The sequence below is a fragment of the Lepidochelys kempii genome, chromosome 6 (genome assembly GCF_965140285.1).
Source record: "Lepidochelys kempii isolate rLepKem1 chromosome 6, rLepKem1.hap1, whole genome shotgun sequence".
Lineage (NCBI taxonomy): Eukaryota > Metazoa > Chordata > Testudines > Cheloniidae > Lepidochelys > Lepidochelys kempii.
Genome location: NC_136385.1, coordinates 4265782 through 4283813, shown reverse-complemented (window position 1 = coordinate 4283813; position 18032 = coordinate 4265782). Strand labels below are relative to the sequence as shown.

The window sequence follows — 18032 nt, the reverse complement described above, 5'->3', positions numbered from 1 at the left end:
AACGTTAGTTATAAAAAGACTAGATAAAAAAGTGTACTTTACAGCAACTTTCTGAAGCTGTCCTGGGAGATCGTTTTTCTGACCCCATACTCCCTGGCAGGGAAGTGACTGGCCATCACGGACCTGCTGCCAATTTCTCAATACCATCTCAGATTCTACGTATTTATTTTGCATGTTCTAAACCTATTGCTTATGTCTGTGTGTGCTTAAATCTAATACATCGAGTTTGAGATAAGAGCAAGCTTACTTGTATTAATCTTTCATCAGACAGAATTGCTGTGTTCCCATTGATTTATTCCTGACATTGCCTGGGGTGAAACAGTTAAGTTACCACTGCTTTGGGTTCTGAAAACCCTGGGTAACCATTGAAATGTCATGCATTTTTAATTTAAATAAATAAAATAATTTGTTGGGGGAAAATAACAATTGTCTTCTGGCACAGTTCAGGGCAACTGCCCCTGTATTCCCCCTCTGCGGTCCAGAAAGTGTCCCGACTCTTAGATTTATGGCTCCCCACCTGTCACCTCTCTCGGATGTGGACAAGGTGTCCCTCCCCTTTCTGACCAAAATTTTCCAGGCTGTAAAATTCCCTGCCTATACTGTGAATTCCCCAGCAAGTGAGATTCCATGAGCCACCCTGCTTTACTTTTCTCCTCAGAGATAGAAAACAGTATAATTGTCATAGTTATCACACAGATCTTTCTAAGCAAGCATATTTATCCTTAAGGTAAAAGTGTTACACAGAAAACAAATTAAAACAGTAAAAGAATCTACACACCCACTAAAAAGCTTTCCAGAGATCACTGCCCACCCTCTCAACTCCAATAAGGGCTTTGGCAGGTGACAGTCCTTCCAACCCTTCCCTAAGTGCTGGGGGCCCTCCCCTTGGACAGAAGTTCTGTGCATTTGCTGGATCAGAAAGGCGGCCCTGAGTCAGTTTAAACTCAGGTTATTGATCCAAAAGCCCTTTCTTTGTCTGTTGATCTCTGAAGAATCTGAGAGAATTTGTCTAATTACCTCCCAATGGAGCACTGTGGTCCCCTCTGCCATGCAATTCCATATATTCACTGGCCTACAACGTTACATAAACTTATTACAGTAAGCTCTCCCCAAAAATATGGCAAGAAATTGCCCTACCTGTCAGACATTCCCCTTGCTCTGTTTTTATATTTTTAACAGTTTGTGGTCTGTGATATGCAGGAAACTAGACTATCTGATAGTTGCCTTCCGGCCTTAAACTCTACAAATTAGTTATTTATTATTATAATTATTTTATTTTATTATTTTATTATTTGAAAAACATATAGTAAAATACCCCAGAGAGTTTGCAATTAGATCCATGTGATTTGGCTCCTGCTCCAATATACAGCCTTCATTCTTACTGTTCTTATTTGTATTAATGTGGGCACCTAGGAGCCCACCAGCACCCCATTGTGCTAGGTGCTGTACACATAGACACAACAGAGAGACAGTCCTGGCCTTAAAGAGTTTGCAGTCTAAGACAGGAGTCCGCAGATGTTAGACAGGTGGGGCAGTACGAGAAAACAGAGACACAACACTGGGCAGTTGTCTCAATAAAACAGTGGCCTAATCATTGTCAAGTTTCTGGAGACAGTGAGAGCAAACGTGAGTTTTCAGGAGGGACTGGAAGGAGGATAATGAGAAAGCTTTGTGACTATTTCTAGGGAGCTCCTCCCAAGTGTGAGGGGCATGGGAGGAAAGCACAATGGTTCTTGTCTGAAAATTTAACAAGTGGGTGATGAAGGCTTTGCTTACTGACCAATCTGAGGTGAATGGTGACCTTTCAATAGTGAATGGTGTTAGGGTCATCTGGGATAGGTTGTGAAGGGTCCTGAAAATGAAGACAAGCATAGAGAAAGGGGAGCTGGTAAAGGGATATCATGGTCAAACCAATGGGCTAGAAAAATTATCTTTGCAGTAGCAATCTGAATAGATATGAGCAAGGTAAGACTGCATTTGTCTGTCACATGGATAGACTCAAGCCTGAGCAATTTTAAGGGGTGGAACTGGCAGTATGAGTGAGAAAATTCCTATGTGAGTTCTGAAATGGTTCAAAGAGACATCACTTCTGGGAAAAGCCATTTTTTTTAGGGTGAGATATTCAGAAGTGCCTAAGGGAGTGACCAGTACAAGTTCCAGGGAAAGTATTATCTGCATTTTACATAGTGAGGAAGTGAGGCAAAGACGGTGAGTGCTCAAAAAAAAGTACTTTAACTTTGAGTGCCCATATTTAAACACCTGGGCTGACATCAAAAGTGCCTGAGTGACATTTTCATCAATTTTCAGTGGGGCTGTAGCTCTCAAGAGTCTAAAACCAGCGTCCTGTGTGGATACAAAATTTGTAACAGCATCCGATCCGCAAAAATGATCCATGGATATAAAGCGAATATCCACAGGTTTTCAGGGCTCCAGATTCAAAGTTTGTGTCTGCATCTGGTCCATGATCCACATAAATTGTCCACAGATATAAAACGGATATCTGCGGATTTGCAGGGCTCTAATTAAAGGGACCAGTTTTGAATCTATTTTCCAATATATATCACATTTTGCACCTTCTGAGGTGAGTGACCCCATGAGCATCTGATCAGGATTCGGGGGATGGGAGGGGAGGAATGGGCTAGTTCTCTTTGAAACAAAGAAAAGGGGAAGAAAGAAAACACCCAGAAGTTTGAGCAATAATTGGAAACAACACATCTTTGTGTAGTTATCGCTAGGGGACGTGAAGGTTTTAATGATCCCATCTGTGTCTGCCCTGAACTGAAGAACTCTGGGGCTCTCCAAGGAGTCCATCCCAAATGCCACTGAAACAAGTCTATAAACCAGACCTCCACACACAATCTGCTTTGCAGTCAAGAGTAACAGACGTCTCCCTCCTGCAGGTAGGTTTAATTGCTCTGGTTCTGAGGGAAGTGGAATAAATATTCTCTTTTGGTGCTGGCAATTCTGAATTAATTCTGATTCAGAGCCAAATCTCATGGAGATCAGATTTATTGACTCCAGAGGTCCTGACTTTTCTAAGAAGGTGCATCCTCAGGTGGTGTCAGTTGCCTAGCTCCACTAAAGCCAATTTTCCATGTACACATGCTGATGATCTGGCTCATTAGAGCAGAGCAGTAGCTCTTTTGTAGAAAAGGTTGAGACTCACTTATCATTGGCTCTAAAATCCACAGCCTTACTCAGACTGTCTTGAAAATGGCTCATCCTCGTGGAGGTCTAGGGTAGGGTTAATGGACTAAATGTGGAGTCATGCATGCAAGGGAGAGCCCGTTGAAAAGTCCCAGGATATCAGAATTATACAGTTCACATCACGTTGTTTTGTGAATGCCCTGGGCATGCTGGGGCTCTGATTCTCCCCAGACTGTTCTCACCTTCTCGGGGTTGATCCCAGCTAGTGTCTGGCACCCACTGACCCTCTGAGGAAAGGAACATTTCAAAAGTTATTCAAGGTAAACTTTCATGTGCAGGGGGAGGGCTCAAAGCCAGAGGGTTTGCAGGCAGCCTGGCCTCAGAACAACAAGGTGGTTCAAGATGGCTGGATCCCAGTGCCCTCCTTGCTCTGTGATTTTTGAATCCTGGCTTTGGCAGATTTCCACACATGTGTATTGTGTATGTATGACAAGGAGGAAGGTGGAGAGGAGAGCTGAATTGCATCTGTTTGTGCATGTGGTGGGAGGGAAAGCTTGGAGCAGCCAGGTCTTTTGTGAGATGGTCACAGCAATGGATGTGGTGGAGGGTTGGGCATTGGAGAAGTGGTAGAATAATGTGTGTGTGTGGGGGGGGATATCCACTGTCCAAACACTAGGGCTTCGAAAACCCAGTTCGATGCCTCAAGCCCTGAAGAAGAACTGACTTTTGAACAATGGAGGGTTGTTATTTTCCTGTGATCCCTTAATGTATAAGAGATCGTCCTTGTCATAAATATAAAGGAAAGAGTAAACCCCTTTAAAATCCCTCCTGGCCAGAGGAAAAATCCTCTCACCTGTAAAGGGTTAAGAAGCTAAAGGTAACCTTGCTGGCACCTGACCAAAAGGACCAATGAGGAGACAAGATACTTTCAAAAGCTGGGAGGAGGGAGAAAAACAAAGGGTCTGTGTCTGTCTGTGTGATGCTTTTGCCAGAGACAGAACAGGAATGGAGTCTTAGAACTTAGTAAGTAATCTAGCTAGATATGCGTTAGATTATGATTTCTTCAAATGGCTGAGGAAATAAGCTGTGCTGAATAGAATGAATATTCCTGTCTGTGTGTCTTTTTTGTAACTTAAGGTTTTGCCAAGAGGGATTCTCTATGTTTTGAATCTTATTACCCTGCAAGGTATTTACCATCCTGATTTTACAGAGGTGATTCTTTTTACTGTTTCTTCTATTAAAATGTTTCTTTTCAAGAACTGAATGCTTTTTTTATTTTTCTAGGATCCAAGGGTTTGGGTCTGTGGTCACCTATGCAAATTGGCAAATTTACCAAACCTTCCCCAGGAAGTGGGGTGCAAGGGTTGGGAAGATTTTTTGGGGAAAGACGTTTCCAAACAACATTTTCCCAATAAACCCAGATAAACATTTGGTGGTGGCAGTGGAAGTCCAAGGGCAAAGGGTAAAATAGTTTGTACCTTGGGGAAGTTTTAAGCTAAGCTGGTAAAAGTAAGCTTGGGGGGTTTTCATGCAGGTCCCCACATCTGTACCCTAGAGTTCAGAGTGGGGAAGGAACCTTGACAGTCCTCAAAGGGACCTTTTCTCTCTGGGAGCTCAGAGACGCTGACAGAGCAGAACCATAAGTGGCATAACTGGTGGGATGGGAAGTCGAGCCACCTGTGCCCTTCCCCACACATAACCCCCCCCCCCACCACCACCACCATTGCCCCACAATTATTCCCCAGGACAGTTTCATTAGGTGGAGGGAGGGGGCACTTCTTCCCTCTACTTTTCCTGGGTCAAGGGAAGGAACCCCAAACTTCCCCCTTCTCCACACTGCAGTGGGGAAGGGGTAGGCTCACCCTTCCCTTGGTGCTTCTGCTTCCAGGGGAAGGGGGAGGTCAGAACAGAACTGGGAAGCGTGGGGAAGAAAGGAGGGCATCAGAGCTCAACAGTGGGAAGTCTAGCAGGAGTTTCTACTCTCCCTCCCCCCAGAAAAGCCTCCTCACAGCCAAGCTCTCTAATTGTGTCCCCTCTTCAAACAATTGCCTCCACTGACCCCGTGTTAATCCTTGCGCTGGTCCTGCATCCTCGACCTGGAGGAGGCCACGTGATTGGAGGACTGGTCTGCTCTGTACAGACAGAGAAACAGGAGACAAGGAGATGATGTAAAGATAGTGAAGGGACTGACATTCAGCTCCTGCTTTCAGTGGCCATGGGAATCCTTGCCAAAGGGGCAGTGGCTGAGGAGAGCTGGGCAGTGGAACATGAGGATGCCAAAATTATTGGACCAGAGAGTGCGAGTGGTTCGGGCACACACCTCATGGGCAGGAGACCCGGGTCCATTCCCCCTGCGCCAATTGCTCTTTCTTAATCCACAGTGGAACAGCTTCAACAGGAGAGACACGATATGCCAGAGGCCAGAGGTTAGAGCGCTCTCCTGAGAGGTGGGAGATACCTGTTTAAATCCTTTCTTCCCTCTCTTTCAGGGAAGGGGAATGGAACCTGGGTCTCCACATCCCAGGCGAGTTCTCTAACCACTGGGCCAAAAGTTATCATGGGGGCAGGAGTACCACACCTGCCTCCTTCTGCCATTTTGTGTAGAATGAGGCCGGTGTCCAATTCATTCCCTCAAGAAACTGCTACGAAGCCAGGAGAGGGGTACCTGTGTGTGGGTTGCTAGTAGAGAGAGTCACGTAAATCCAGGTGGAAGGGAGGTGCCGATCTGTGAGGAAGGGGCAGTGTTTCGCAAATCAGTGGGTCCCACTGGCAAGCTTAGGGGACTTCCGACCTGGCATCCTGTGGGCTGTTGTGGAATGCATTTTAAGGTGCCTATCTGTCCCCATTCATTGTACAGGGAGACTGGAAGCTCCTTCACTGGAGATTTTCAAAAGGAGGCTAGAGAGCCATCTGCCTTGGATAGTTTGGGCACAACAAATCCTGCCTCTTGGCAGGGGGTGAGACTGGATAACCCTTGCAGTCCCTTCGACCGCTACGGTTCTATGATTCTACAGGGAGGTACCTAACTCGGCTTTCTGGATTGCACTGCTGTGCTTGTTTTTGTTTAGGCACCTAAACGTGAGGTGCCAGGATACTCGGAGCTGCAATGCCTGAGTCCTTTCATGGATTCTAGCCTTTGAGACTTAAACACTGCGGGCCAGACGATCATCCCCATGGACATGCCGAATAGCATCAGAACCCACCATTGCTCCCATTGAAGTGAATAGCACCACCGCCTGGCTGGGGTAAGTTTGCTGCTCACATGAGGAAAGGTATTGGATCTGGTGCTCTGAGTGAAGGAACTTTTCTTTTTCTTCAGAAAGGCAGGGCTGTAAAACTCAGCTTGTGATAAACACGGCCATGCAGTTTTAAGAGCTGAGTCACTGCAGTAATGTGAGGAGTGGAACTGGAGAAAGAGGGTCAGTTTTCTGGAGGGACCTAGTTTATTGTGAGATCAGGAGCTCAGGAGTGCGAACAGGGGTCAGGCTACTTGTGCACAAATGCTAGAGGCTCTGCATAGAACACTGGGTAGCCCCAGGCTGCTGAATAAAGTTCTCTTTCCTGCAACTCCCTGCCTGCCCATATCCCTTATTGCTAATGAAACAACTAGCCTGGCTCCATAACAGACAGTGCATAAGCACCCATGCCTCATATACGTTCACACCCCAAGTAGTACTTTGCCCTGCAAAAAGTCTCATTGCCCAGTGGTCTCACTAATTGATGTGGGTGATTGTATCAGAATCTGACCATGGAAATGACATTGTGCAGGTGGGTGGGTTGTTAGCCGCAAAGATTGATCTCAAGATCATGAGCCACCGCTCCCTGAGCTAGAAAACCTAGCTTGAAGCCAGTGCTGGACTCCGAACACTACATGTAGTCCAGACAGTGGAGGGAAACAGAGATCTTCATGGTGGGTGTGAGGCTTCTGGAATCCTGAGATGGATCCACTGCCTAGAATTTATGCTTTGTTGAAAATAACAGAGTTTGAGGTGTTTGCATTCAGCCCTCATTTGTCTCCTTTTTTAGTGTAGGCCTCACTTTCTCACCTGCAGTGGAGAGTGCATCTGGGATAAATGACGGAGAGGAATCACACTGCAGTGAGTGAGTTTGTCTTGTTGGGATTCACACAAGACCCAAAGCTGCAGGTCATCCTCCTTGTGATGTTTCTGTTGATCTACCTGCTGATCCTAGTGGGGAACCTCACCTTGGTCACCTTAATCAGGACTGACTACCAGCTTCACAACCCCATGTACTTTTTCATCAGCAACCTGGCCCTCTTAGATGTTGGTTACACCACCATTATCACTTCCAGCATACTGATTACTTTAGTATCAGCAAGAAAAGTCATTTTGTTCCCTTTGTGTGCTCTGCAATTCTTCTTCTTATGCATCGCATTGTCCTGTGAATGTTACCTCTTGGGTGTCATGGCATACGATCGCTTCATGGCCATTTGCAACCCATTGCGCTACACTGTCATCATGTCCAAGCGGTTTTGCATGCTGCTGGTGCTGGGGTCATACCTAGTGGGCTGTGCGAATGCAATTGTTCAAACTATGTTTATATTCCGTTTGTCCTTCTGCGACTCAAATGTCATCAACCATTTCTTCTGTGATGTACCCCCGATCCTGAAACTGTCCTGCTCTGACACCCACATCACAAACATTGTTCATTTCACCTGTACCGCTGTGGTGGTAATACCTACTATCTTGATCATCCTTATCTCCTACATATACATTGTGGTTGCCATTCTAAGGATCAACTCTGCCAAGGGCCAACTCAAAGCTTTCTCCACCTGCGCCTCCCACCTGACGGCCATCACTATCTTCTACGGAACAGGCTCTTTCATGTATTTACAGCCCAGTTCAAAGTACCCCATAGATCAGGACAAAATCATTTCTTTGTTTTATACCCTTGTGATCCCCATGTTGAACCCCCTGATCTACAGCCTGAGGAACAAGGAAGTGAAAGAGGCCTTTATGAGGATGTTACACAGTAAGATTTATTCTCTGTGAATTTAAATGTTGGGAATGGGTTTTTTAATGGTAAACAGGAGTGAAAGTGGGGAGTGAGTTCTTTACATCATTATCTTGTTTTTTGTGAATTACCAACCTTGTTCGTCTTGCACCAAAAAAACCCTAAGGGACAGGTTTTCCAAGGAGATCTGCACCAAACAGCTATGATTTGGCAACTCATCAAGTAGCCAGCTTCTCAGAGCTGCTCAACTCCCAGTTAGGAACCATTTTGTGCTAAGGCCACGTTGCCATCCTCAAGGGAAGGGCAGGCTGGTCCCGTGGTTCAGGCACTGGCTGAGGACATAGAAAACCTGGGTTCAATTTCTGGGTCCACAATGGACTTCCTGTGTGACCTTGGGCAAGTCACTTAGCCTCTCTGTGCATCTGTTCTCCATCCTTACAACGGGGATGGGGGCACTGCCCGGTCTCCCAGAGTGCTGAGAGGGGAGAAACGTTAAGGAAAAAGACAGTAAAGTGCTCAGAGAGCTACTGATGTAAGCAATAGGCATTACTTTTATTATTATTTATTGATTTATTAAGTGTTTTAAAAGCATGAGCTGGGTCCTCTAATAATGAGAGTGGCTGAAAAATCATTTATATTTCATAATAATAATGAGGTGTGTGTGCTCATTATTTGCCTTGTAGTTTTTGAATATTTGAGTTATTCGAACTAGTGAATATTTGGGTGAACTCCGGTCATGTTTGGAAGATTTCATAACAGGGTCTTTCCTAGCGTTACGGGCATGTGCCAGTGAGCCACTTAGGGGCATTTCATCACTGCCTTATACAGTACTAGTCCACTTATTTTGTACAACCTTCTACTTACTCACCAACAGCCCTTTCTGTTTCATGGATGTCCACATATAATTTACATCTGATAGTTGGCTGATTGTCGATGCTAAAAGTTTTGTATGGGTTTGTTCTTCTCAGGTTTCTAAGGATCACCTGACAATTTGGTCCCATACATACATCCGTGACAGAAATGACAAACACAGGCATGGTGTTGAGACTATCGCATTAACTTTTAAAATGTTATCTGTATGTCGGTGAGCAAAAACTCAGGAAACATGACAACATCATAGATTGTCATATTAAGAGGTGCCCAGAAAATATTCATAGCCCTTTGTATTCAATAAGTGTTATATGTATTTGTGTGTTCTGGTTTCGCTGGGTGGGTGTGATGTGTTGGATCACAGAAACCCCCCCGGGAGCTGCCAACTGATGTGCCAAGACTCCTTCTGCCCCTGCTTCCTTGCCCTTCCCAGGTTAGGACTCCAGAGCCCTACCTGGTTTGAGCCAGATCCGCTAGCCTGCTGCAAACCCAGACCCAGTCTGAACCATGTCCCCTAACAGCTGTAGGCTTACTTGGAAGCAGCTTAGGAAGTGTTCCTGTCTTTAGCACTCAGATGCTCAACTCCCAATGGGGTCCAAATCCTAAATAAATCTGTTTTCCCTGTATGAAGCTTATACAAGGTAAACTCATAGATTGTTCGCCCTCTCTAGCACTGATAGAGAGAGATGCACAGCTGTTTTCACCCCTCCCACAGATACTAATACGTACTCCAGGTTAATTAATGAGTAAAAAGTGATTTTAAGTACAGAAAGTAGGATTTAAGTGGTTCCAAGTAGTAACAGACAGAACAAAGTGAATTCCCAAGTAAAATAAAATAAAACACGCTGATCTATCTCTAATACAGTAATAAAACTGAATACAGATAAAAGCCTCACCCTCAGCAAAGTTTCCATGAGCTTCCTTTTACAGACTAGACTCCCCCTACTCTGGGTCCAGAAATCACTCTCACCCCCCTGTAGTCACTGTCCTCTGTTCCAGTTTCTTTCAGGTATCCTTGGGGGTGGAGAGGCTATCCCTTGAGCCAGCTGAAGACAAAATGGAGGGGTCTCCCAGGGATTTGTATAGACTTTGTCCTCTGGGTGGACACCCCTCTCTCTCCCTGTGTAGAATCCAGTTACAAGATGGAGTTTTGGAGTCACATGGGCAAGTCACATGTCCCTGCAAGACTGAGTTCCTTACCAGTCAAGCCACATTCCTGGGAAAGCTCAGATGTGGATTGGCGTCTCCAAATTCATTGTTGGCTTAAGTGGTTCTTGATTGGGCACTTCCTGAGAATAGTCTTCTCTTAGAAATCTGATGAAATACTTTTACCAAGGCTACCCAGAAATCAAGCAAGTTCACAGCCAACATTCATAACCTCGAACACAAAAATGATACATGCGTACAAATAGGAGGAATAGATTCAGCAGATCACAGCCTCTACAGAGACATGCTACGTGGCACATGTCGCACAAAACATATTCCAGTTCTATCACATATACATTTATAAGCATCTCCCCATATGGCACGATGGGGTGCACCATCACAGTGGGTTTCCCACGGAATCTGGAGTCACTCGGGGTGAGTTATGCAAAACCTAGCCTATAAAGCTTTGTCCTTTGGGATAAGTAGCAGTGATTGGTTTTACCTGTTTCAGGAGGCCTGAAACACAAAGAAAGCCTTTTGGGTACAAAGGCTGAATTGAAATTAAGAGGGGCCCTTGTTTTGATCCAGCAAACTGGCACGGGCCATTAATCAAGGGCACAAAACCTACCTGGAGGGATTTTAAGACTTTAACCTGCCAGATCTCCATGTGGATGGTGGTTGGGCCTTGGTAAGCCAAATGAGCATTTTTTAGACCCTTTTATTGTTATGTTTTCTTTGTAATGCACCATTGCCAGTTGTTGTTGCCAGCTAAAGTGAGAAAAGATAACATTGCGTTTCAGGCATGGAAAATATCTTAACTCTTCATTTCTGTCTGCATACCTGAATGGCACAAGACACGAATGGGCAAACTTAACTCTGCATTAACAAAGGTTTGGGAATTGAATTTAGGCCAAATTTGCAGCTAAATATTGCGTGTGGAATTTTGGAACTGCCTAAATAAAAAGCGCCCACTCCCTATTGTTTTTAGTTGGATATTTAACTCCTAAAACCATAATGCTCTTCGATGCGACTTTCTTTTGGAAGCTGTTTGATCTTGGTTTCAGAGGGGTAGCCGTTTAAGTCTGTGTCAGCAAAAACAATGAGGAGTCCTGATATCACCTTAGAGACTAACAAATTTATTTGGGCATAAGCTGACAAAGTGGATTCCAGGCAATGAAAGCTTATGCCCAAATAAACTTGTTAATCTTTAAGGTGCCACAGGACTCCCTGTTGTTTTTGCTGAAACAGACTACCGGCTACCTCTCTGAAAGGAGGTGAAAGAGGTCTTTAGGAGGGTAATAGGGGGAAAAAAAGGGTTTTCCTTGGTGTATGTAAATGTTAGACTTGGCGGTTAATCAATAAATGGGAGCGAGATGGAGGAGTGAGTTTTCTGTGTCATTATCTTTATATGAATAACCAGATGTGTTCGTCTTTCATTAAAAACAAACAAATGGCCAGATTTTTCCAAAAAGCTCTGTATTCAACAGCTAACGTTTCAGCACTCAAACAAGTGAGTAGATTTGCCAAAGGTCTCTTTTCCCACTTGGGGACTTAAATTATTCATTTGGGACCTGCACTATTTATCCCAGTGTTGGGTGCTGACCGCTGCTATAACTCGGGCTTCCTAACTGAGGTGTCTAATGGAGAGAGCAGCACCTCTGAAAATCTGCCTCCAATTGTAGGTGCTGCTAGACACGTTGTACTGTCTGTCCCGAAATGTTCACTCAAAGTTTTCTCCTCTTTTGAGGTATATTGCCAGTTTGGAAAGCTTTCCCATTTTATCAGAATAGAGCCCTTACAAACATAGGTCCCGGTTCTGGAAAGCCCTTAAGCATGTGCTCCCACCCCTCTCTGTCTAGTGAATCCATTAAGCATATGCTTGATATTGATCACGTGATTAAATCCCATTGAATTCCCGGCGATTTAAGCACACTCTTAAATGATTTCCAGAATAGAAATAGTTGACTAAGATGGGAGCAGAAACTTAAAAACAAACAAACAAAAAATCCCACAACCAAACATTAGAAGGATTTAATCCTAAAACTTAAAGAAAGACTCACAACAACAGCAGCCTTGGATCAGGCCTGATCAGTAATTACTCTAGCGGAATCCATGTCAAATGGCAAATGATCATTTCCAAGAGACGTGTTGACTGGATTAAGTCCAGGCCCCATTGTGTGTCCAGCCAGGTCAGAGGCACAAATGGGAAAACCCATCTCGCAAAGTTCTTACATTGCTAAATGCGGCAGTGACAGTTATCAGAGAAGAAATGGGGGATTTTGTCAAGGTTTGTGCAGCTGGCTCTTATAACACAAAAATATATTAGGAAAACCTGTCTAACAAAGAGAATCATGAACCAGCAATGCAAATCCAAATTGCCTTTTGCTAACCCATAGAAAATAGATGCATTTAACTCACACAGGCAAAATATATTAATGAAATCATGGGATGTGTTTGTTGTTGCAGCTATAAGTGCAATTAAAAAGGAGAAGTGGTGTAACCACAATAAGAAAGTAGTGAATAGGTAAAGTACATTATATTTAGAATGCATTATATTCATGCTGAAACTGTACTGTTAGATGATGTAACCTTTGCATGACCCTTGCTCTGTATACAGTAGGAGAATTCAACATGGCTAGAGAAATACTTTCAACCTGACAGCATTTAGGTATTCTCCTATGCTTGGCTTCTGCAACCTTCTGTCTTGCATATCTACCGACCTATGTAAAAGTTTTATAGTGTTTGCCAATATCATATACAATATTATATATAATAGTAGGTATGTTTATACAAATATGAACTGTATTCATTTTAAGATCTTCCCAAACGATTTTTACTTACGTTATGCTATTTAGCCAAGGGGAGATGTGAACTATGGTAATCTCAGAGAACAAGGATAAAACAAATAATTTTGCTAAAGCCTCACTAACGTTGGCTTTATAACAAGTTTTTACTGGTAGAGGATGCTTCTAAGGTTTTGCCAACTTCTCAAATATAGTGGTCAGACCATAGATATTAAGGTAGTTATACATGTTGTCCTGTTTACTTTCGAGTCTGTGCCAGCCTAGCAAAAACATTCAAAAACATGTCAAAGATAAGAGATTAAAAAAACCCTCAACTCTAGTGTATATACAGAGGCAGAGTGAAGCTCAGATTTTAAGGCAATCTGACCTCTGCACTATTACCGTCCAGATGGGTTGGTAATATATGTAGTCCTCCTTTCTTTGTTATGCTGTATTTATCTGTTACTAATAATCTTTTCTTCATAAAGATTGATTAAGCCTAGCCATTTGGTATTATTGAATTCAGTCGAACCTGTAACACGTGGCAATGATTTAGGGCTGGATCCAGTGTGCCTTAAAAGCCAATTGCACAACTTCCTCTGATTTCACTGATGCAAATCAAGCCCTTAAAGAGGGTGGGGACAGGGAATTCTCTGAGCTTCTCCATTTTCCAAATGATTTTTATTTACCCATCTTGCACAAATATCTGAAGAGCTAAATTCAGCTTGGGCCAGTAAATGCAGCAAAATGAAATTTCCTCTCTCGGTAACATGACATTACGTGTCCCATTTTTGGATGGTATCTGTGCCATTAATAGTTCCTCGGTTTATACCTTGGAAACTATTCAAAGTGATGCTTTAAAATGTCATGTGATGGGAAGATGGATCTACTTAAATGCTGATCTGTCCCTTAGGAAGGTCCATTTTGGCAGTGATAGCTATGGTTTCCATGTATTTGTCTGGCACATTTCATCCACTGAAGGATCTCCGAGGATGTCACAGGAGTCATGCACAATATTTTCCCCACTGCGTTATCACAGTTGCCACTGTGGTGAGGCTGTTCTGGGCTAATGCAATGTAGCCAAGGTGAAACGCGTCAAGAGTTAACGGTCTTTGAACCCTCTTTGGCCAAATCCATGGAGGACTGGTGCAAAGCCTCCTCCACCTGCATCTTCCGCCTGGTGGCCATCACAGTGTTCTTTGGAACTGGCTCTTCCATGTATTCACAGTATTTTGTGCACTCCCTCACATGTTTGGGCTCTTGCCTTCACCTGTCCTGGGATGGAATCCCCGGACTCTCCCACTCCTAGGTTACTGCCTCCTGTGTATCTACAGTGACTTCTCATCTGGTCCATCTGGGCATGGAGCCCGCAAGTCTTTCCTTTGGGAGCTGTGATGAATAATTAACACAGTGACCAGCTTTCTTAAAAAAAACCCCAACAACCAACATCTGTGTTTCATCTTAACAACAAAAACACAACGCAGCATGGGAGCAAAAGGATTTTCAGACAGTAAACCAGTCTGTGTGCACGAGTGTCTCACCTAGGGCTTCAGAACCCCGGGTAGATTAGGAAGGCCCTTCTGCAGGGCCCTTGGCTATGTCAGCCTGAGCCTCACAAACAGCACCTGACAACTGCTCCCACCCTCTCTAGAGATTTGATTTTAACTGTTTCATATCCTTTCACTCTATTTCCACCTGTATAAGGGCTGATCTACACTGAATACTAACATCAGTGTAGCTACGTCTCTCCAGAGTGTGAACAATCCACACACACCCTCCGAGAGATGTATCCATGCCAACATAACCCCTGGCATACACAGTGCTAGGTCCATGGAAAAATCCTTCTGTCAACCTAGCTACCGCCTCTCGGGAAGGGGGATTAATGACAGAGATGGGCGTACCTCCTATCCCTGTCGTGAGCGTCTCCACCGAAGTGCTACGGTTGCAGCACTGGCCCTGTGCTGTGGGAGTATTTTAAGTATAGACGCACCATAATCGAGGGCTGGAGGCAAGGATCTGGGCACCATTTCTTAGTCCTGTTGCAATGTGAAGTTTGGGAGGGTTCGTCCGTAATCATTTATAGCTACTGTATATGACATGGATAGTGAGATTGAATCGGACTAGTTACACGGGGTTCTTGGATGATGTAATACATACATTGATTAAGCTGGACTGTTCGGAAACTATCATGAAGGCAACAAAATATCTCTTGTAGAAGTAACCTGCCCGTAAACACAGCAGGAGTCATTAGCTGCTTCCTATTAATTTATTTGGCTGATCTCTGATTCTTGTCCTTTGTGTAGGGGGAAATAGCATTTCCTGGGGTAAATAACCTGCCTTATTCACTTTCTCCATATCGTTAATGATTTTATTGACCTCGATCATATCCCCCCGTAGTTGTCTCTTTTCCGAACTGAACTGTCCCAGTCCTTTTAATCTTTCCTCATATGGAAGCTGTTACATAATCTTGATCATTTTTGTTACCTTTCCCTGTATCTTTTCCACTGCTAATATCTATTTTTGAGATGGGCCAACCAAAACTGCATGCAGTATTTAAGATGTGAGTGTACCATGGATTTATATAGTGGTCTTACAATATTTACTGTCTTATTATCTCTCCCTTACCTTAGGGTTCTTATCATTCTGTTAGCTTTTTGACTGCTACTGCAGCTAGCCTGGATGTTTTCAGAAAACTGGCCACAATGACTCCAAGATCTTTCTCTTGATTTCGCTAATCTAGACCCCATCATTTTATGGGGATAGTTGTATGAGTCCTCAGTCTGGGATGGTTCCTCAGATATGTCACCTTAAAAGAATGGCTCAGGTGTGGGAATCTCCCTCATATACTCTACAATGAAGACCAATGCAAAGAATTCATTTAGCTTCTCTGCAATGGCCTTGTCTTCCTTGAGGGCTCCTTTAGCACCTCAAACATCTAGTGCCCCCCACCCCCATTCTTTGTCAGGCTTCCTGCTTCTGATGTACCTAAAACAAATGCTGTTAGTTTTTGAGTCTTTTGCTAGTTGCTCTTCAAATTATTTTTTCACCTGCCTAATTAGACTTTCACACTTGACTTGCCAGGTTTTATGCTCTAAGTGTATAATATATTATATTTAATATTTTAATATAATATAAACATTTTTAAAAAAAGGAAATGATAAGGTTGAACCAAAAGATTTTTCCTTATTGAAATAATACATTTTTACTTTCTTAAAACAAAAAGTTTCAAGATTATTAAAATGACATGTTTAGACATTATCAGAATGAAACTTCTTCATGGTCCCAAACTGAAATTGCTCTGAATTGTGGTTTTTGTGGGAAATGTCAAAATATTGGCTCTCTGTTACAATTCGGAATGAAATGTGGGAATTTTCTGAGGAAGAGGGATCGCAGTTTCTGACCAGTTCTATTTCTAACACAGCTCTACTAATGTTTATGGAGTGCTCGGCTGACTGGACGTTGAACGGGGGAATGCCATTGCCTGCAGTGGCTATATTCCTTCCCTGTTGCTCAGCCAGCATGGGGGAAAAGTTGCCGTTATTGACTCTGATTCTCTCCTGCCTCGCTTCTTGTGCTATCATTTATACCTGATCACAGTGACTACTGAAGAGAGGATCAACTATTATATTTCACTCAAATACCTAATTCTGTGTGAAAATCACACTGAATCAGAATGATTTCAGCCTGTCTGCACCTCATGAAGAAGAGCTTCAAATATATAAAGCCCTTCAGAGAGAAACTATTAAAAAAAGCCAACTAATTAAAGTGGGTTAAAGATGGAAAAAACAATGATTAGGGAAGCGGACAATCTGGGCATCCTGGAAGACAGGGAAGTCTCAGATTCTGGGGATGCAGGAAATTCTCCAGTCCACCAGCACATCAAGCAGGCAGCCTGGGCAACTGGCCGCCCAGGAAAATGGGGGACCAGGTAGGCTGGGGAGCCTGAGAGCTTGGAGGAGCCGGGCGGCTTGCCTACCCACCCATCAGCCAGCAAACATGCACGTGGCCTGGTAGGAGACCAGGCAAGAAGACCAGGCTTCCTGTGGTACATTTTAATTCAGTCTGTAAATGTGTGGCCTCCTCCCAAATGTCTCTTTGTGGCTTTGAGGCAACCCTGCAAGTGGCCCCCCATCTCAGTTTCCCTTCTGGGTAACTCCAAGCTCTTCATTTCACACTCTTACTCAAACAGTAGTCATCCTGGGGGCCAGTTACCCAGGCTGCCTGTCTGGTGTGCTGTGGGAGGAGGGGGAGGAGTGACTGCCTGCACACCCAGGATCTGGGATCTCCCTGACTTCCAGGGAAGTACTCCATACCATCTCAATGCATACAGTCCTTGTTCTCCCCATACCCCAGTGTCCTCCACCACAGCTCAGCTCCTTAGCTGTCCTCTTCCATCCCTGTGCCAGAACAGGCCCCCCAGCCTCCCTCCCCCCACCTTCCAGCCCTTCTTTCTCTGGTGCAACCCCCCACTTCCCAGTGGGCACTCCCACATCCTTGCCACGGAGCATCCCTTGCTCCCCTGGCCCTTCTCACTGTCCATTAGGATCCAGCTGTTCTGCAAGGAGACATCAGCATTGTTAGGGGGCTTATTCCTTCACCCACTTACTTCCCTGGTCCTTCTCGCATGAACAGAGAGCAACAATACCCGAAGTCCAAAGGTGCAAACAATTCGATGTTTATTGGGGTGAACTTCCAGCAAGCATGATTCCAGTTTCCTTCCTTAGTATCCTCCTTCCCAGCTCTGACACCACAAAGCCTTACACCTGTGTCCCTGTTCCCATTCCTGCCCTTAGCCAAACATGATTCCAACTTCCTTACTCCCATTCCCTGTTCCCATTTCCCCCTTTAGCAAAACATGATTCCAATTTTCTTACCCCCATTCCCTGTTCCCATCTCCCCCTTTAGCAAAACATGATTCCAATTTTCTTACCCCCATTCCCTGTTCCCATCTCACACACCCACATGCCCACCCCCACCCACACCCCGTCACTTCCTCATTGACTACAGATTATATAGTAAAACTTGAGTTCTGCTTAGCTATACCTTAACCAATCATTCTCCTGAAATTTAACTAACCAATCCTAACATATTGTAACATGATTATGTAACCAA

At 44.2% G+C, this 18032-nt stretch overlaps 1 protein-coding gene across 1 annotated transcript; it reads left to right on the top strand.

Annotated features, from left to right (window-relative positions):
* Nucleotides 1-7220: 7220 nt before the first annotated feature.
* On the top strand, nt 7221-8159 carry LOC140912595 (olfactory receptor 5AR1-like). The gene has a single exon (XM_073347244.2). The coding sequence runs from the start codon at nt 7221-7223 to the stop codon at nt 8157-8159; it is 939 nt and encodes a 312-aa protein (XP_073203345.1).
* The last annotated feature ends 9873 nt before the right edge of the window (nt 8160-18032 follow it).

Coding starts and splice junctions, on each gene's coding strand:
- LOC140912595 (XM_073347244.2), top strand. CDS start 7,221: ATGACGGAGAGGAATCACACTGCAGTGAGTGAGTTTGTCTTGTTGGGA.